The sequence below is a fragment of the Limulus polyphemus genome, unplaced genomic scaffold, assembly GCF_000517525.1.
Source record: "Limulus polyphemus unplaced genomic scaffold, Limulus_polyphemus-2.1.2 Scaffold2525, whole genome shotgun sequence".
Taxonomy (NCBI): domain Eukaryota; kingdom Metazoa; phylum Arthropoda; class Merostomata; order Xiphosura; family Limulidae; genus Limulus; species Limulus polyphemus.
In genome coordinates, this window is record NW_013668135.1 from 109,614 (window position 1) to 131,348 (window position 21,735).

General features: G+C 32.0%; 1 protein-coding gene across 1 annotated transcript in view; it reads right to left on the minus strand.

Annotated features, from left to right (window-relative positions):
* Positions 1-2,596: 2,596 nt before the first annotated feature.
* The window catches only part of LOC106467197 (centrosomal protein POC5-like), a 35,969-nt gene continuing 16,830 nt past the window's right edge, over positions 2,597-21,735 (minus strand). The window contains exons 5-11 of the mRNA XM_022395328.1: positions 18,456-18,526; positions 17,344-17,542; positions 14,946-15,113; positions 9,527-9,674; positions 9,008-9,219; positions 6,981-7,181; positions 2,597-2,954 (exon numbers count right to left, since the gene is read on the minus strand). Coding sequence (XP_022251036.1) covers positions 2,871-2,954; positions 6,981-7,181; positions 9,008-9,219; positions 9,527-9,674; positions 14,946-15,113; positions 17,344-17,542; positions 18,456-18,526 — 1,083 coding nt within the window. The 3' untranslated portion in view covers positions 2,597-2,870. The remainder of the gene's footprint in view (positions 2,955-6,980; positions 7,182-9,007; positions 9,220-9,526; positions 9,675-14,945; positions 15,114-17,343; positions 17,543-18,455; positions 18,527-21,735) is intronic.

The window sequence follows — 21,735 nt, forward strand, 5'->3', positions numbered from 1 at the left end:
GAATGCTAAAGGATAAGTGGAAAATTGAGCACGAAGACAGCAGTTCAAATGGAGACAAAGTGAGGCAATGAAGAACCACATTAACATCCCAATCTGGAAGGACAGCATGCAGAGGTGGATGACTAATCTGAAAGGAATGCAACAAGAGGGAAAGGGTAGGAGAAGTAAAAACTTTACAGTACCAAGGAAAAATGAAAAGTGTGGGATAAGGCAGCCCAATAACCCAAGATCGAGGAGACAGAAGACCCCTGATCAAAAAGCCAAGTGGGGAAATCTGTAATATGAGGAACAGTGGTTCTAGCGGGTGAAAACCCTTAACCCAAAGACCAGTGGCAGAAAATTTTTCATTTACGTTGATAAACACCCCTATAGGAAGAGCGAATGGAACAAGATTTAAAAAAGCTACCCTTTGGGACAAACTGGATCTCCTCACCAGGGACTGGATGAAAAGCAGGTGTAAAGAGGAAGAATAAGAAGAGCTGAATGAAATGCCAGTGACCAAGGTTGACATACAAATGATGGAGTAAGAGGAAGAAGTAATGACAGGGCAGATTGGAGCTGGAACAGCAGCAGCAGGAACCATGGTTGTCTTGGTCATTAAGGAGCAATCAGAAGGACTTGATACGGAGTGGCATGGATGATCAAGATCACCCTATGAAGAAGGTGGAAGGGAGGATAAACATACAGGTATTTGTTGGTCCTATCTGGACTGAAAGCATCAACAGCCAGAGCAAGATAATGAGGAACTGGAGACCAAAACAGAGGTAGTTTGGTATTGAGAGATGTGGCAAACACATCCAGTTGAGGAGTACCCCACTGAAGGAGGAAGGGAAATAGGAACCTCTAATGGATCCAATGTACAATTCCATTGGTAAGACAGAGTCCACTGAAGAGACAGCATAGGTGCTTGACCCAACGGAATAAGGGCTTCCATGGAAGACCACATACCCAAAAGCAATAGAACCTCACCAGCTGTAAGAGAGGAGAAGTAAGTGTGTGGAGAACTGAAAGCTTCATCAAACGAAGTCAAAGAGAAAAAGGTTGGGCCAAATTGAGATGAATGTTAAGAAAACCCTCAAATGGACAGGATATCTCCAATTTGATTAACCACCTAATACAAGCTGCCTCCAGGAGCAGCCGATGAGTGTGATGGGCGAACTCCTGTTTGGAACAAGCTAACAGAAGCCAATCATCCATGTAATGATGGAAGTGCAACTCTTGAGCCAGTAAATGTTGGGCAAATGCCTTGACCACCCGACAAAAGACATATGGGGCCCAAGCAAGCCCAAAGGGCAGGGTGAGAAATTGATAAACAACCCTGTGATGAATGAAATAAAGATAGCATCACGACTAACGAGATATCAGGATATGCAGGTAAGCATTTGCAACATCTACCTTGGTCATCCACAAACCCGGAGAAAAAGATGAAGAACCCCTGGAGGAAGGAACAGGTAAAGGCTGATAAGGAGCTGGATGAGAAACAGTAATAGGGGCATGTTTAGGCTCAGAATGTGACAAATGATCCACCAAAGAGGAAAGGGTAGTGTTCTGTCACACCAAATTCAGACAATTCCAAAGTCTCAGGGATATTACTAAAAACATACCACTAATGAAAAGGAGCCATACATAAGTCCTGGAGATAAGGAGGCAGTAAACGATCCTGGGACAAGACTGCATCCCTCCCCAGAAGATCCCCAAAACAGAGAAAACAAGTGTGTAGGACTAGAGCCTAAGAAGACAAACATGCCAATGTTGAGGTAATTGGGAAGATACAATCCCTCGAAAATACCTCAAGATCTCTGTGGATCGCCTCGGAAAGGAGGTGGATAGTATATAAGTAGTGTAGGAGAGTCATTAGGGTAAGATGAAGGTGGGAAAATTGGGCATGGGATAAATGAACAAAATGATCAGGGGTCTGCCTGATTAAGTCAAATGTAAACACAATGACTAAAAAATAACTTCACATTGTAATACAGTGGATACGTCAAATGTGAATACAATAGATGAAAAATATCAGTTTTATGTTAGACCGTAGAAGATTAAGTAAAATAAGTTAAAGATAAACACAACGACTAAAAAATAACTTCACATTGTAATACAGTAAATATGTGAAATGTAAATACAATAGATGAAAAATGTCAGTTTTATGTTGAACCACAAATGAAATGAAATAATTTGTGATACCTTAGATCAAAACTTTCCATGACACAATTTAAATGTGAATAAATATTTTAACAATCTTTAATTAAATTTATAATTTAGTTGTATATAGCCATCAAATAATTGGTTACAAAATACAAATATAGTTTAAAACAAGAATCATCTTGGTTTTAATTCAATTCCATTAAACTTTTCCAAACATCTGAAAACTCTTACATATTGAAGAGAAATATTAACCAACAACTAATGTATCCATTATTCCCTATTCAACTTTTCCAAACATCTGAGTAATGAGAAGAAATATGAACCAGCTACAAAAGTATCCATTATTCACTATTCAACTCTGCCAAACATCTGAGTAATGAGTAGTAATATGAACCAGCAACTGAAGTACCCATTATTCACTTAGTGATGAAGTAACACAAGAGGCCCTGTGTATAAGAAATGTTATTTTAATAGTTTTGTTACAATAATCCTTCATCACATGGCAGTGCTTAATGTGATAAATTTTTAAAACACAATGTTGGTCATCATAATATTTAACCTGTTGCTGAATGTAAAACAGTTAAACAGAAAATAGTCTGATTTTATTTCACAATATAAAGAAACTATGTTGAATGTTTTAGCAAGAGTTCAAATTTGAGAGATTTCAGTTCTTTGACCAATCTGTAATGTGTGAGATTTAAGGGTCAGCCATTATTTTAATAAAATCACACATTTCCTTGTAGATTAGAAGTGGTCCTTGTATTCTTTGTTCGTGAATACTTTATAGCCATAGCATGCCCAAGAGTTTCCTGGAAAAAAAAAGTTTTTTAAATTTATTTATTAAATAACTCAAATATAAATTACAATGATGAATGTTTAAATAAAATAAAATTCAGTAAACTTCTAATACCTACTTATATAAAGACAAAAAACTACCCAAACTCCAGTAATAACAAGATGTATGAAGAGCATACACATGAAAGGTATTTTACAAAGCAATAAGTTTACAGTTGAAAAAACTGCTAAGTAATGCAGTTTTGAAACTATCTGTCACAGTTAACCCTACAAATACAGGCTAGGTGGAAACCACCCAGCTCATAACCCCAAAATATCCATGAGAGTAATTGCAGTATGATAATGTATGTGAATCTTTACACAATTTTGCAGATTATCAGTAAACTTTACAAGGCTTTCATACACAAAACATTAGATTTTTAAATTAAGTATTAAGATTTTTTTTATTAAAGATTTACTCGTGAATTTTTTCTTTCAGAATGTTGACTATCCAATGTGCAAAGTAATTTTGATTTTAAGATTAAAAATACTTTTCTTTATCTGAAATTTGTCAAGTTTCATTTGTGTAATCTCTATATATCTCTAGATAAGCATCAAACGTTTTTTGGATAAAACTTTATATTTAATCTGTTATTTTATCAATATTAACTCTATATAGTATTGGTCCATTTGACCAATCTCATAACAATCAAAAAATGAGGAAATAAATTAAAATTACCTTTTTTTTTCTAGAATAACTGCAAATTATATCAGGAAACCACAAATGTTTATTCTAAATTGCTTAAATCTCATAACAATATACATCTATTAACCGTGTCTGACTAAAAAGTAGCATAGTTGTGAAAGTGTTTATGAACATCCTGTTTCCTAATTTACTATACTTATACAGTAACCAATAAATGCTTAGTTTCCAATATTTCGTAAGATACAGTGAGGTTTTGGTTACCATACACTACATATGTATATATATATGTATTATTACTGTTCACAAATAAATATTTAAATTTAAGTTATTATTCCTAAAAAATAGAACAGCAAATAAAAAATAATCAAAAAACAACATCTCCACTACTTACAACGTTTTGAAATTCTTTTTTACACTCGTGAGTCGGACTTACTAACCCTCATCATAAGCCTTGTCCAAATTCACATGTCGATGTGGAAAAAATAATTTTTGTAGACTATATATACATTTTTTGAATACCAAAAAAATTATAAATTACTATACTGATAGCACAAAAATCTATTGTAACTTACCAGGCTTCTATGCTGTATTTAGGTCTAAAAAAATCTAATTTCTGTTTGGAAAATAGCATTGATCATAATACTTCAAACTTTCCAACAATATAAGAGCTTTTCTTTCGTAAAGAACTTGGAAAGACTGACAGAATTACGTAGAGGATTATAAATTTGTAGGCATAAAAAGGCATGTGTAAATAAACAAGTCTTCTCAAATAATGAAGAGTGCGTGGAGCCAATATGGTGGATTCAATAAATATTATGATATCTCAGCAAACAGAAAAGGTAGGAGGTTCTTATTTTATATTCTAGTTTGCCAATATCAGAAATATTATTATAATAAGTATGTAATTATGGACATTGTATTGTGGGCATCATAAAATGTAATCTGACCAAACCCAGAAGATGATGTACCAGTGTGACACAAAAATCAATATTTAGCTATTTTTGTATAATATTTACTTTCAAATTAAAAAATGTATAATACTAAAATTTTAATTAAAATCTATAATTTGATACCACGTCTATTGACATACATCCATAACATAGTAGTTCAATAACATTTTGAATGCAAGTCTACAAACGTGATGACATGCCCTCTAACCCCTAGCTACCCATAACGATAGGATTAAGTAAACAAAGTTTTTTACTATATATGTAACTGCAAATACTTACAAAATTTTCTTAATGATTTTTTTACTTATTTATTTTATATTATTTATTTAATTATTTACTCTAAATAACTAATTTTTGTGTAGTTGTAAATTTGTATTTAATAGCCTCAGCTTTTTTAGTAAATGGTCTGTTCTTATTAGGTTTCAAAAAATTTGTACTTAATAGCATTAAGGTTTAGGTAAATGACTTCGTAGCTGTTGCTTGAATTGATCTTTATGGCCTTAGCATGTAGGTAATTAAGAGGCTAGATAGTTGATCCTAATATAGGATCTTAATGGTTGGCTAGTTGTCCAAAGTTCTATTTAATAAATTTACTGTTTGAGTAACTGACACCTGCTAGTTACTATTACATTGTAGCTCTATAACCTTGGTCTTTAGGTAGTTGACACCTGCTAGTTTCTGCTATAGTGTAACTCTATAACCTTGGTCTTTAGGTAGCTGACACCTGCTAGTTTCTACTATAATGTAACTCTATAACCTTAGCCTTTACTACCTTTAGGTAGCTGACACGTACTAGTTACTATAGTGTAACTCTATAACCTTGGTCTTTAGGTAGTTGACCCCTGCTAGTTTCTACTATAACGTAACTCTGTAATTTTGGTCTTTAGGTAGCTGACACCTACTAGTAACTATTACATTGTAACTCTATAATCTTGATCTTTAGGTAGCTGACACCTGCTAGTTTCTACTATAATGTAACTCTATAACCTTAGCCTTTACTACCTTTGGGTAGCTGACACCTGCTAGTTTCTACTATAATGTAACTCTATAACCTTAGCCTTTACTACCTTTGGGTAGCTGACACCTGCTAGTTTCTACTATAATGTAACTCTATAATTTTGGTCTTTAGTTAGCTAACACCTACTAGTTTCTACTATAATGTAACCCTATAACCTTGATCTTTAGGTAGCTGACACGTACTAGTTGTTACTGTAGTGTAATTCTATAACCTTGATCTTTAGGTAGCTGACACCTGCTAGTTTCTCCTATAATATAACTCTATAACTTTAGCCTTTACTACCTTTGGGTAGCTGACACATACTAGTTGTTACTGTAGTGTAACTCTATAACCTTGGTCTTTAGGTAGTTGACCCCTTGCTAGTTTCTACTATAACGTAACTCTATAATTTTGGTCTTTAGGTAGCTGACACCTACTAGTAACTATTACATTGTAACTCTATAATCTTGGTATTTAGGTAGCTGACACCTGCTAGTTTCTACTATAATGTAACTCTATAACCTTAGCCTTTACTACCTTTAGGTAGCTGACACGTACTAGTTGTTACTATAGTGTAACTCTATGACCTTGGTCTTTAGGTAGTTGACCCCTGCTAGTTTCTACTGTAACGTAACTCTATAATTTTGGTCTTTACGTAGCTGACATCTACTAGTAACTATTACATTGTAACTCTATAATCTTGGTATTCAGGTAGATGACACCTGCTAGTTTCTACTATAATGTAACTCTATAACCTTAGCTTTTACTACCTTTAGGTAGCTGACACGTACTAGTTGTTACTATAGTGTAACTCTATGACCTTGATCTTTAGGTAGCTGACCCCTGCTAGTTGCTGCTTTAGTGGAACTCAATAATGTACAAACTAATAAAATTATTTGTAATAAAAAGATTATTAAACTGAACTTTTGTTTATTTACATATCCTGAAATCTATCTATAACTGGGAATCAGTTTTCAAAAAGACTACACAGAATCCACACCTTTATCAAGTACCATTATTAAACTTTGTCTTCAATTCATATTTTATCTACAAGCTTAGAAAAGAATGTTACCAGTATAGAAAGTTTACAGTTTCATCAGAGATCTGGTAACTCTTCATATGGACTATTCTGTACAACTACATGTTATGTACTGTAACACTTAGAATGTAAACCAGGGTATATTTCATCGACAACCATAGTCAAATACTTTTGCAAATAGACTCCAAGGTAAAAGGCAAACAGACAAATCTTGTAATTTCTCTGAAATTAATGTAAACAAATTACAAATGAACTACAAATCATATTTTTATAGGTTAAAACTTACGATAACAACAGAAACGAATAACCTTTTTAATAACTATTCTGCAATTGTTAAGAATATTTTGTTATTTAATTAATTCTTCATACTTTATTTATAGGTAGGTGTCTTTCCACAACTACAGAAGCCATTGGTGGATTAAGTCCTGTTCTGCTGCATGATCCTACAGATAACTCATCAGCTCTGCTACTTGGCAGCACATCTTTAAGTTGTCTATAGGATTTTTTAACTGCCGCTGTTGGATACAGCACTGAAGTTGGCACTGTACCCGACAATGGTATGGCATTTACCTATTGAATCATAAATAGTAATGCATAAAACTAAAGTTTCAAGACATATCTTTTTAAATCAACCAAAAATATAATTAACCCAAATATTAGTGCTGGTCTCAGCCATTGCAAGGCCATAGGCAAGATAAAAAGTGAGGAGTCCCTCACAGTATTCAGCAATAAAATATTTTGAAGTTACAAATGCAGTCAACAACAGATAAATAAATATGTACCAAAAATGAACTGTTCCTACATTTTGAAGTTTTTTTTTATTTTTTATATTTATTAATTTATTTTTTTTGGTTTCGGAAGTACTGTCTGTACCTATATATTTTAATCAGGTAGCATCCTCTACTATAGGCCAACATGTGCAAGACAGTGTTGTGATACAAAAGAACATTTAAATTGAAAACCCAAGAGAGGAAGCAGCATAGAGCCCTGTGCCACTGCATGAAGCTTAAGAACAGCCTTGAATATTAGCATCATTTAAGTATTGTGTGTGTACACCTGCATTTCAAAATTTAAGAAAAATAATTATTATTTTATATAATTTTGAATTCACAAATTTTAGAATTGATACTTAATACAATTCCCAAATAAAAATGATAAAAAACATTAAAATTAAATTTTTTGCCTCAAGGAGTCTCAGCTCTAAACAATGCACTTGCAGCTTTTTCAATTTTTCTGCATATAGGTTTATATTTACTAATAAACTATGATCCCTGAATAATACAGTAATGTATTTCTTGTTTCTTATGTAATTTTTCTTCACTGTTCCAAGACAACTAGGAGTACCTATTCCAAGCATCAACATTAAGGTTCAGAGATAGCTGAGAGTAGCTATTCTAAGAATCAGAACTAAGGTTCCTAGGTAACTGGGAGTATATATTCCAAGCATCAATGCTAAGGGTCCAAGACAAATGGCAGTATTATGCAAAGCATAAACATTAACAGTCCCAGACAACTAGTAATATGTATTCCAAACATCAAAGCATAGAGTAAAAGAAGGCTATAGTACCTATTCTAAGAATCAAAGCTAAGGTTCCAAGACAACTAAATGTATATATTCCAAGCATAAACGCTAAGAGTACAAGAAGGCTTGGAGTATATATTCCAAGCATCAACATTGACTGTCCAACACACTCTAAGAGCAGATACGTTTTAACCTCCAGAAGGCCTCCAATGCAATAGGAATAAGGCACACAATGAAGACAAATAGTAAGACTATTAGATAACCAAGAAGGAACAACATATGTGAGTAGCATTGGGGCATAACCAAAGCAGGCGATAAAAAAAAAGTTGGTGAAGAAAATAAACGAAAAATATACAATCCTATAATTAACATTACTTTTTCCAATATTCAAGATGTTACATCTGTATTTACAGACAGGAGATATAAAGGTTAAATTTCCAACAGTGTTCAAAATATGGGAGGAGGTAAATTATCCTGGGTTAATAACCACAGGCTATAAGTATAAGGTAGTCCTGATACAAAACTACCTGATTCCATAGGAGTATATAAGTAATTTCATGTATGGCTGGCACACAGCCAACAACAAAGCTATATAAATGTCAAAGTTCACAATACAAAAATTATTGAAAAGGAAAGACAACTACCCTATGAAAAGTAAACTTATCCAAGAACAACTGTTAAGAGCATTCAACAAAGCCATGTTACACTTGAAGAATACTGGTTGAAACAGTTTATTAGTTTGGTAAAATATGCAAACTTTATATTCAAAGGTTAGTTGATGTACTTCAAATCAACATTTATTAGTGAACAATATAGACACACTCCACATTAGACACTAACATACAAACATTATGTATAAAGTCTTTGAACTTACTTTTGGAAGAGCTGACTCACTGCTTACTGAAGCACATGGAGATTTATTGTAGTGTATACAGAAATTTTGAGTACAGGTATTTTCTTGTCCTGTACTGGTTTTACAGGAAAAGTTTTCATTATGATGACCACCAGCAGTAAAATTGGTGATTTTTGGAGAAGAATGGTCAGAAGAACTTGGAGGTTTAGCTATTACTTCCTCTTTACTTTCAGCTAATAAAAAAACAATGGTAATTATTAAAAAAATATGTAATATTCTGTTGTTTTGCTAATGAATTGGATACAATCTAACAAGTCTATAAGAAAATGAATCAAAGACCCTTCCACATCATGCATAAAATGACCATTCTGGAATGGCCTGAACCTAGCATAGAAAACAAGAGGTGCCATCTAAACTTCACAACTATAGAGCATGCTCATACACCTGTCATAAAAAAAATAGATACAAGCTTACCTATGTACCTATAATGTGTGCTAATAGGCTTCAGATTTAATAAAAAATCAACCTTCATCAGCTTACCTTCAGATCCATAAAATACACTCAAAGCCTCTAGATTCAGTGCACAAACACCTCTCATAAGTGCTCGTTTCATGTTATTTTCATAATTTGTCTTCTCATTAGTCAAATCAACAAGTTCCTGCTTAGCAATGGCAAGAGATTCTTTCAACTGAAATAATATAAGTGCATACTTCAAGCTCAAAGGAAAAATATGCTACTCTATATCATTGCAAAATGCTAAGCCTCAAAATTCACCTGCAGTGGTTTTTAAGGATTATAACAAACATATCAAAAACTCTTGAGTGAAAATACTAAAAAATAAATAATATGGATGGTTTTCTGTAATTAGGAAATGTTTAGTCAAAACAATGAGTGGGTTCTGAGAGAGAAATTCATTCAGTATCTACAACACTAACACTCACTGCCAACATAAACCCAGTAAATTATTTCCTGTATGATGAATAGCTTAATAATAAGTAGTTTAAATACCAAAATATTGGAAACTGATAGGCCTATTTATCAATGTGTACTCCTACCAACATAAACACAATAAACTGATTAGTTGTTGTGTGATGAACAGACGTAAGTATGATCATAAATTCTATGAAAAGTTTTCTTGAATAACTGCTGTCTAATAAGTGGAATTCAACAGTTTCAAGTCATAGGGTGGTCTGTACCAAAGTCAGTGTTACACATATAAAAAACATTATTCTTTCAACATTACATAAAGGGGAGACACAGAACAGGCCTTAAAAGAGAGGAAGCTAAAAAAAGGCAGTATGACTATAATAAGTTATTTGCCAGATCTTAAACAGAGTATAAATACCAGACTGTTTGGCATGAACAAACACTGAGAAAGGGGATTTTGACAAGATACCCTATAAATAAAAAGATGTAAGAAAAATCCCTAGAAGTAATTTAATATTTGCAGACACAGAAAAAGGTGACAAAAAATAATCTAGATAAGAAAGAACTCAGTTGAGAGAAAGTTTAAACAATGTTTGAGAAAAGTGAAAGAACTCACAAAGAGATATAACAAATTAGCTATCCTACTTTTAAACAAAACTTGTAGAAAAATAAAACAGATTAGAGCAAAGAAAGAGTTGTATTAATTAAAACAGGAATAACAGTAAATATGAGTGAAGATAAAATATTCAACAAGAAAATGAAAGAATGGACATTAATCTTTAAAAATAATCATTTCACCATGAACTAGAGAATTAATCTTTTTCTAAAAGCAACCAATTGCAATATCACTGGGGAACACTATTGAACTAATATAGTTGCCAATATCAACTGATCACAATATCACTGGGAAACACTATTGAACTAATATAGTTGCCAATATCAACTGATCACAATATCACTGGGAAACACTACTGAACTAAAATAGTTGCCAATAGCAACTGATCACAATATCACTGGGAAACACTACTGAAATAAAATAGTTGCCAACAGCAACTGATTACAATATCACTGGGAAAAACTTCTGAACTAAAATAGTCGCCAACAGCAACTGATTACAATATCACTGGGAAACACTACTGAACTAAAATAGTTCTCAATATCAACTGATCACAATATCACTGGGAAACACTACTGAACTAAAATAGTTCTCAATATCAACTGATCACAATATCACTGGGAAACACTACTGAACTAAAATAGTTGTCAATATCAACTGATCACAATATCACTGGGAAAAACTACAGAACTAAAATAGTTGACAAGAAGAACTGATCACAATATCACTGGGAAACACTACTGAACTAAAATAGTTCTCAATATCAACTGATCACAATATCACTGGGAAACACTACTGAACTAAAATAGTTGTCAATATCAACTGATCACAATATCACAGGGAAACACTACTGAACTAAAATAGTTGCCAATATCAACTGATCACAATATCACTGGGAAACACTACTAAAATAAAATAGTTGCCAGTAGCAACTGATCACATTATCAACATGAAACACGACTGAACTAAAATAGTTGCCAAGAAGAACTGATCATAATACCACTTGGAAACACTACTGAACTAAAACAGTTGTCAATATCAACTTATCACAATATCATATGAAAACACTACAGAACTAAAACAGCAACTGATCACAATAGCAACTGATCACATTGTAAATGGGAAACACTACTGAACTAAAATAGTTGCCAACAACAATAACTCATAACATCACTGGGACATAATACTAAGCTACATGAGTGTTGCCAATAGCAACTAATCATAACACCACTGAGACATAACACTAAGCTACATGAGAGTTACTAATATCAGCCAATCACACCACTGTGACATAACACTAAGCTACGTGAAAGTTGCCAATAGCAACTAATCATAACACCATTGGGACAGAACATTAACATAAACAAAAGTTGCCAATAGCAACCAATTATAACACCATTGGGATAGAACACTAACCTACATGAGAGTTGCCAATAGTAACCAATCGTAACACCATTGGGACAGAACACTAAACCACATTAGGGTTGCCAATAGCAACCAATCATAACACCACTGGGACAGAACAATAAACTACATGAGAGTTGTCAACAGTAATTTATCAGAAAAATTACTGAGGTGCACACCATAAAACTACAAAACAGTCTGCAAAAGCAACTTATCACAATATCATTGGGACACACAACTGAATTACAAAGGCTGTCAATACTATATGATCACTAGGATATAACCATGAACTACAAAAGCAACTGATCACAGCCTTACTGGGGCACAGCAATGAAGATGAAATCAGGCAAAGTTGACTGCAACAATGGCTTACTAATGCACTGGTATAAAGTATGAAGTACAGACACACAAGTAGAAACCCACCTTAATAACCTTATCTCTATGCTAATTGTACCCTTCTTCAATATTTCTCTGACATTCATTTTCTACTTTCAGTTTTTCACCAAGTCTCTCTATGTTATCAAGAACAATTTCTTGACAGGCAGTTGAAAAGGACGAAAGTGAGATTGTTTCTTTTTGGATAAGAAGGATTCTTCAAATGTTTAAAAACCTTATCATATGTAACTAATGTTATTAAAACACCAACATCATTAGCAGATATTTATTATGTAAAAACAAAGTCATTTTTTCTTTTTCGCATTAAGATGAAGGAAAAGTGATAAAAAAGCATAAAATAACCACATATGACACTCAAACAATTTTTATATCATATATTTTTTATATGATATTTTATAGTAAATAATTATATTGTAATAAAATATTGATTCCACTTTTTTTCCACCATTTCAGAATTGTGTGTTTTTGTCAGTGTAGTAAACTACAGGTATTATTTGAAAACATTATAACGGAAATACCATTATACATCACTAGTGCAACACATATTCACTTTCAATTTGGTGTTTGTTCACAGAAAGATTATTAATTCAGAACAACTTATGTTTACAACTTTCTACTACTTGTAATACAGAACAACTTATGTTTACAACTTTCTAATACTTGTCATACAGAACAACTTATGTTTACAACTTTCTAATACTTGTAATACAAAACAACTTATGTTTACAACTTTCTACTACTTGTAATACAGAGAAAGTTGTAAACATAAGTTGTTACTACTTGTAATACAGAACAACTTATGTTTACAACTTTCTAATACTTGTAATACAGAACAGCTAAGGTTGTGTACAACATTCTAATACCTGTAATGTAGAACAGCTAAGGTTGTGTACAACTTTCTAATACTTGGAGTATAAAACTGCTAAGAGGTTGGTCAATAGCAAGAGTCTGTAATAGTAATAATCAAGACATATTTTGACTCAACTGATATTCCTTGTACGTAAGTTACACAACATAGATGTATACCCTGACATGACCATGATATTATGATAAACAAACTGTATACCAACAGGCAGGAATATATAACTTTCACTGCAGTAATATTAAAGTCAAATATGCATTTTACACTGTAACATTAAATTTTAATATTGAAAATCATGTACCAATAATCTATGTATAGCTGTATCATTCATATATTCTTGTTTTCATTCTTTTTGGTACTGCTGTCTTTATACCATTTTACATTTACAAAAATTTATATTACTTCTTTTGTGATGTTTTATCCTCTGACTGAAAGTTAGTACATTCTATAAATGTATGTAATAAAATTCAATATTATGTATATTGATTAATCTTTACTCCTTCACTTCATACATAATATAGGAATTGGCTCCCTAAAGACACCAACTGTATAGTGTACAAAGCATTGAGTATTCTACATGTTACAGTAATCTAATGTTCTTCCATTACTGCCTAGTAATTCCTGTTTCCCCCTGTACTTAAGCCATTTAAAGGAATGCCAGATATCTGTAAAAAAAACCTAATTCCAAAGGTAATTATAACTTGTTTACACTAGGATTAATTTTTTTTTAAATTACTACTAGTTATTACAACTAAGTGATGACATCGTACACAGCCAAGAAATACATAGTGTGAATTTATGTTTAAACTGACATTAGAGATAAAGTAGTTGTACAGTTATCTCGACTGAAACAAGAAAACCAAAGATGAAAAATTTGGTGGGTTGGTCACTTTCAGGTTTGGTATCTTAGCAATGGTTTCTTGCATTGTTTTTAGGTTTGTTGGGTAGAGAAATAAATGAAAGTGAGTGGCAATCATTGTTTTTAGGTTTGTTGGGTAGAGAAATAAATAAAAGTGAGTGCCAATCATCTTTTAAAGTAAAACTCTCTGTCATTGTTGATTTTTTAAGCTTGTATATTTGTGTTATACCTATTGAGTACCTTGGCCATCCCTACATATATAGTCTACCAACTCTATGATATCCCATAGGAACCCAAGAAGCTAACAGTTTCCCAAGAAAACTCATCATGAGAAGTATAAGAGGTACATAAGGAACCATATAGTTTGACCTTAACTTACTATTCTTTAGACTGCATATATATATTAACACAGTTGGTGTAACAACAAAAGAAATAACTAGGACTATCCCTAGAATGTGTGAGAGGAGGAGAAAGTCATAAGACAAAGAGATAAGGTATACTTTTTGAATGTTTATATTTTTAATAATGCATTTCCATCTTAAAAAGTTTTTCAAGATACCACAAAAAGATAAAAAGATCAGAGACCAACTGTTAAAATTACTGAACAAATCAACTCATATAGCCAAGAGAAGTTTTATCAGAGAAATACAAACAACTAGCATCATCTTCAATGAAACATGTGTGTTAGTACTGCTTTAGTCATGTAAAATGAGTTACTTTTTCTATTTCATATTATTTTAAATTACATCAGTATATTAAATATGTGATTTACAAGTACAATTAAATGTTCTTCATCCTAAAAATTAGCATTTCATCTAATTACTGTGTAACTTAACCAAAACTTAAGAAATAAAACAAAGTTAACTATGAATTATTTCAAAAGATTGATTCCCACCTTAGTAACTTCTTGCTTGTGCTCATCACATAGTTCTTGTGTTTTTGCTTGATATTTATTTTCTATTCTTTGTTTCCAACTGGTTTCAAGAGATCTACGCCACGCCTGGCAAGCTTTTTGTCCAAGTCTTCGTTGTCTGTATTTCTCTGCTAATGCAGATGTGAATGTCTGAGAAAAAATACATAAATATTCATAAGTACTTGAGTAAGGAAGAACATTATGCTAATATAATAATAGTTAGCCAAACAATAGCGTATAAGCATATACAATAAGATATACATAACTAGAGCTGACGAAAAGGGTTGCCCTGTAGTCATAGATAAATCACAATATAAAGCAGGTGTCAACATCTTACTAAATGATGACCTCTACATATCCATTTTAGAAGAATTATTTGGAAGAAAATTCATACTCATCAAGAAAACTGATATCTGGTTAACATACATAGATGATATGTTCAGTATATGGCAACATGAGAAAAAGTTGCTACTCAATTTCATTGAATTCTTGAACACATTAAAACCCAATGTCATAATTTTCACACATGAAATAGAATCCAAGAGTTGTCTCCCTTTTTAGATGTGAATGTAAAAACAATAATAAAGTTACGACCAGTATATAAAGGGAACCCCATTCAGTCACCATGCCACCACACATAAGATCTAACCACCATCTATCAGAGAAAATATCCTCCTACTCACCTATGTAAATCATGCTATACAACTTTGCACCCACAAAGAAGACTTACTTATTGAACTTAACTACTTAAAGAACATAGCATTCTCTAGAGGTTTTAACCCCAAAATCATAGATAGGGCTCGTATCGAACTTCTAAACAATGAAAAATTACCTTTCACTAATCAGCAACACAAAACACAGCAAAGTTGTTTCATTCCCTCTTGTGCCAGAAATTGCTAACAAAAATATTAGCCCTTTTCAATTTTTTAATAATTTCAGCATTGATTTAAAAACTGTATTCAAACCGTCAGGTAAAACTAACACCTTACTACCTAACCTGAAAGAATCCCTATTAAAAGAACAAAAACAGGGCATATACAGTATCCCATATGAATGTGAAGAGAAACACATAGGACAAATGTCATGTTCCTTAGAACTTAGATGCAAAGAACACCAAGGTCACAGGCATAGAGGTAATTCCAGACATCCATCATCAACATGAAACAGGTCACAAAATACTTTGGGATGAAATTTTTCTCCCACCTCAACCCACAACAAAAAAAGAGAGACTGTTTAGAAACTACAGAAATCATCAAAGATATGATGAAGATTGTTTTAAATTTACATTTAAGTACCAAAATAAACAACCTGCTAAAAATAGTACAGACAACAAACATGAATTAAACTTTCTTTATATGTTCTAAACCAACATTCAAAAATACATCTCAACCAAGGAGAAACAAAACATTAACATTAAAACACAGGCAGGAAAATGTTAAAACACACAGACATAAACTATTATTTTAAGATGTACTGTCTACTGTTAAACTTGTGATAAGAAAAATGTTAAAACACATAGAAATAAACCTTACTAATATTGTAAAACATAAGTCAGGAAAATGTTAAAACACACAGAAGTAAACCACATAAAAATATTGTACAACATAAAGCAGGAAAATGTTAAAACACACAGAAAAAACCACATTAATATTGTACAGCATAAAGCAGGAAAATGTTAAAACATACACATAAACCACACTAATATTGTAATACATAAGGCAGGAAAATGTTAAAACATACACATAAACCACACTAATATTGTAATACATAAGGTAGGAAAATGTTAAAACATACAGAAATAAAACACACACTAATATTTAAAAAAATTCCTGAACACAAGTGCTGCCAAACAAAAAGCGATAGTTCAGTAGAAGTGACTAAAGGGAGTCACATGCATCTTAAGAGTATGTTGCATTATTACTGGTGGAGGGTTGATGCATGATTATTTGCAAGAGACACACATTGGAATCAGTCAATTCCAATGGAGGGGAGATAAAAGGCTTATGGCATGAGTAAAAAACAAATTGCATATAGAGGGCAGCACTGAACGAGAATAGCTATTTACGTGAGAAGAGGTAACGTACCATATCAGAAGTAATCTGTGTTTGTGTTTTTTACTGGCCTTTCATCATATTCTTATTAGAAAAAGGTCAGTTATAACATCTGAGAAAATATTTTAACCTTAAAATTCAGGAAAAACAAGAAGTCTTTGCACTGAAATCAAGGTTACTTTTTGGTAAATTTTGTTCAATGATATTTTTATGTTTTGTTACATTCAATTTGTTACATATTTCTTTATCTATGCCCAATTTATTGAGTGTTTAATGCTACTATCACACAAGTGAAATTAGAATATCAGTGAAAAACAAAACTTACATACCTCACGTTTTTTATCTATACACTGGATTTTCCACTGATAAAATATACGCAGAAGGTTAAGTTTCTGTTGTTGTTTTGTAACAGCTTTACTAAGGTTATTTATGATGTAATCCTTTCTTTTCAGAGAATCTTCATATGAAGTAATGAGTTTGTTCAGTTCTTCCATTTCTTTACACATTCTGATGTTTTCTGATGCATATCTTAAAATAAAATAAATTTCACTGGTGTTCCTGTGTATCCCTTTCATAAGAGAATCAACAATACTTACTCAAGATGTACTCTCACCCTGAAATATTCTTGTTTATTAATCAACAATATTTACACAAGATGTACTTACACCCTGAAGTATTCTTGTTTATTAATCAACAATATTTATTCAAGATGTTCTCTCACCCTGAAGTATTCTTGTTTATTAATCAACAATATTTACACAAGATGTATTTACACCCTGAAGTATTCTTGTTTATTAATCACCAATATTTACTCAAGATGTAATCATACCCTGAAGTATTCTTGTTTATTAATCAACAATATTTACTCAAGATGTACTTACACCCTGAAGTATTCTTGTTTATTAATCAAAAATAGTTAATCAAGATGTACTCATACCCTGAAGTATTCTTGTTTATTAATCAACAATATTTATTCAAGATGTACTTACACCCTGAAGTATTCTTGTTTATTAATCAACAATACTTACTCAAGATGTACTCATACCCTGAAGTATTCTTGTTTATTAATCAACAATACTTATTCAAGATGTACTTACACCCTGAAATATTCGTTTATTAATCAACAATAGTTAATCAAGATGTACCCACATCCTGCTCTTCTTTGTAATATTGCTGCTTATTAATTTATTTCTATACATATTCAGGGTTACTTTGCAATTGATAAAAAATGTACAGATTTTATACCATTAAAAAATAAACTAAATACATTATTGCTAAAATACAATGTAATTCTAAAAATATCCATTTTTGACGTTATGTTTCTAGAAAAAAAAAAGGAATAATTGTAATTCTTTAACAACAATCATGCTTTTGTATGAAATTCAATCACTACTGATTATGCTTATAGTAGGAAAAGCATTGCAAGAAATCAAACTTAAACCTTCTTCTTTCTTCATCCAGCTGTTGCTGGAACTGGTTTTGGACTTGCATCTTTACATGAATCACTTCAGACTAAAGAAAGAAATATAAAAGAAAATTAAGACATAAAATAAGTTAATGTACTTTATTACTGTTCTATTTTTCTTAGTAAGGTGAAGGAGAACTAATCATGTTTTTTTTTTCAAAATACAATTGCTGGAATTCTTTCAGTACACAAAGAAAATAACACTATCATCACCAACAAGTGAACAACATGCACATCAGCCTTCACATTATAAACAACATGACAGTCAACAAATGTTAAGATACATTAATATCTGTAGATTCGTTAAGAAATGCTTGTTAGACCTACTGTTAGAGCTGTTATTTATAAACACCAGTACAGTCAACATTGTTAAGATATATGAAGATTCATTAAGAAATGCTTGTCAGACCTACTGTTGGAACCACTATTTATAAATACCAGTACAGTAAACAAATGTTAAGATATATGAATATCTGAAGATTCATTAAAAATGCATAAATACAGCAAACACTTCTCAATATGTGAAAATTACCAAGAGTTAATAATTGCCTAATTAGCTTGCATGTGATCAAAAGGCTTTTGATTCAAAACAGTTTTCAGATTTATCAAACTCTCTTGAACTTGTAGTTGTTTCTGATACTCAACTCACTGTCATAAAGTTCTCATTGGTAGCATGAATGTTGCACTTTGTTAAAACATATCATGCAATGTAGTTTAATAAATCTTCATATAACCTTTGTTAACACAACTACAGGTCAGTAAAAACAAGACCTGATTTGCCACATAGATGTTATTCTAACAGTTTCAACAAACAGACATGAAAACTTACACAGTCTTCACAACCATAGTTCAGTAAAACCTAAACCAATACACCATTTCTAATGGTCATAACACACAGAAATAATAATGTGTGCTTTATAATGTTTAAACAATTAAGCTGCTGTTACAAAGAAAAGGTTTGTTTGTTTGTTGGATTTTGCATAGAACTACACAAGAACATCTGAGCTAACTAGATGTATTATTTGAGAGTCGGAATATGCTTGCATCTGGTGGTGGTAGACTAAATCACGTAGTTCTGACAATGGTGGCAGATAATGCATAACTGTCCTTCATCAAACTGAGCAGTAAACTTCCCTGCATGAACCACAATGTCCATGGATGTTGAGAAAATTAAATATTCACCACCAGACCTTTCAGCCATCAAGTAAGGTGCAGGCTCAAAAGTAACTGGGGAAAGACCCAAGACATCACACTCTTGACGAACCAATTGAAGAAAATAAATCAGAGGCAGGTTATCCCAAAGTTGCCTCCTTTTGTTTTGTTTTTTCTTTTAAAGACGTTTTTATTACCCTTGTTTGAACAACGGTTAGTCAGGTAAGTTTATTTTGTTAGAGAAAAATAAGGTTGGGCTATATGCTGTGTCCACTATAGAGAATGAAACCCCAGATTCCAGCATTGTAAGTCTGTAAAACTTACCACTGTCCCACAAGGGGACTGAGAAACCAAAAGAATAAAAGAAGGCACAGTAAAAAGTGAATTTAAGTTCTCTCCAGAATTTCAAGGATTGCCCTCAATTGCAGCCTCAGAGCTGTGCAAAGGAACACCACCGATTCGAATATATGTCTCCATCTATGAATAGGATCACTGACAGTCTCATCAGAGAGTGACTCCCCCTGATTGTTGTGCAGTGCTCAATATCAGAAGTGAGATTTAACCCTATGACAGAAATAATAATCCAGGAATGCATACCATGAACTGGCTTACTAATCGAAGAAGAAAAAAATTTTATTTCCATTTTTTGAAGAAAATTAACTAGGTTACATGGAAAATGCTCAAGGTATCTCCGAACAATCGTAGCAATGAGAAACTCGTTAGTGATGCTTTGTTGAAAAAAAAAAGTGATAACATTATCTGAATGAGGTGCTTATATACAATAACAGAATAGAGGGCACATTTACATAGGTGGACAGTGTCATGAGAAAAATATCGCCATGGTTAATTCAGTGGGGTATGAAAGACTAGACCAAGCGAGAAAAAAATTAGATCAATGCTTAGGTGGGCAAAGGAAGAAACCCTGGCAGTAGAGTAATAGCTGTAGTGATGGAGGAGGTAAGCATGTTTTGGAATAAAAATCTCTTTGCTGCATCTTTTTACCATAAGAAATCATTTACTGACTTATATACTTGTTTCAACAGTTTCATAACAGACTTCTTCAAACTTAACTTTGTTCTAAATCTTCTAAACACAATGTATAATATCTATTCTGACTACTCCTGTCTTTACTCAGAAATTTGATAACATATTACAAAGTAATGGTTATCCACTTAATTTCTTACACTGTATCACACAAACATTTTTAACAAATATAATAGAACCTACCAAGAAGCCATATGCTCTTTCAAAGTATCCACTAGTTCTTATCAATCCATTCGTAAACAAATAAAGTTTAAATTAAATCCCATCATTAAAAAAATAATCAAAACATATTACTCACAAATTTAGCTATGCTTAGTATTTAAGTCAACATTTAAAATTAAAAACATGTGCTCATGGATTGTATACAAATATACTAGTGGTAGCTGTATAAGCTACCAATATTGGTAAAGCTACATGTCACCTACAAATACATTCACACAAGCACATGAGAATTTCACCTAGAAGTGGATATAAGCTAATTAATACTCCCAAGTCTTGTATTCAATTACATAGTAAAATCAGTATACAAAAGGGTTAAGCAGGTTTAATAAAGAAAAAACAAATTATAACAATAAAACATATCTAAGGAGTAAAGATGGTATTGTTAAAAATCAGTAGACAAAATCAGTGCAATCAGCATAAAATATAGAGGACAAAAGATTATCAATATACAATACAGAGAATAAAAATTAAAGCATCATTAAAATCAGTATACAAAAGGGTTAAGCAGGTTTAATAAAGAAAAAACAAATTATAACAATAAAACATATCTAAGGAGTAAAGATGGTATTGTTAAAAATCAGTAGACAAAATCAGTGCAATCAGCATAAAATATAGAGGACAAAAGATTATCAATATACAATACAGAGAATAAAAATTAAAGCATCATTAAAATCAGTATACAATATAAAAGGCAAAATAAAAACTCAAATACAGAGAGAAAAATAAAACACTAACATACAATACAGAGAATAAAAATTAAAGCATCATTAAAATCAGTATACAATATAAAAGGCAAAATAAAAACTCAAATACAGAGAGAAAAATAAAACACTAACAT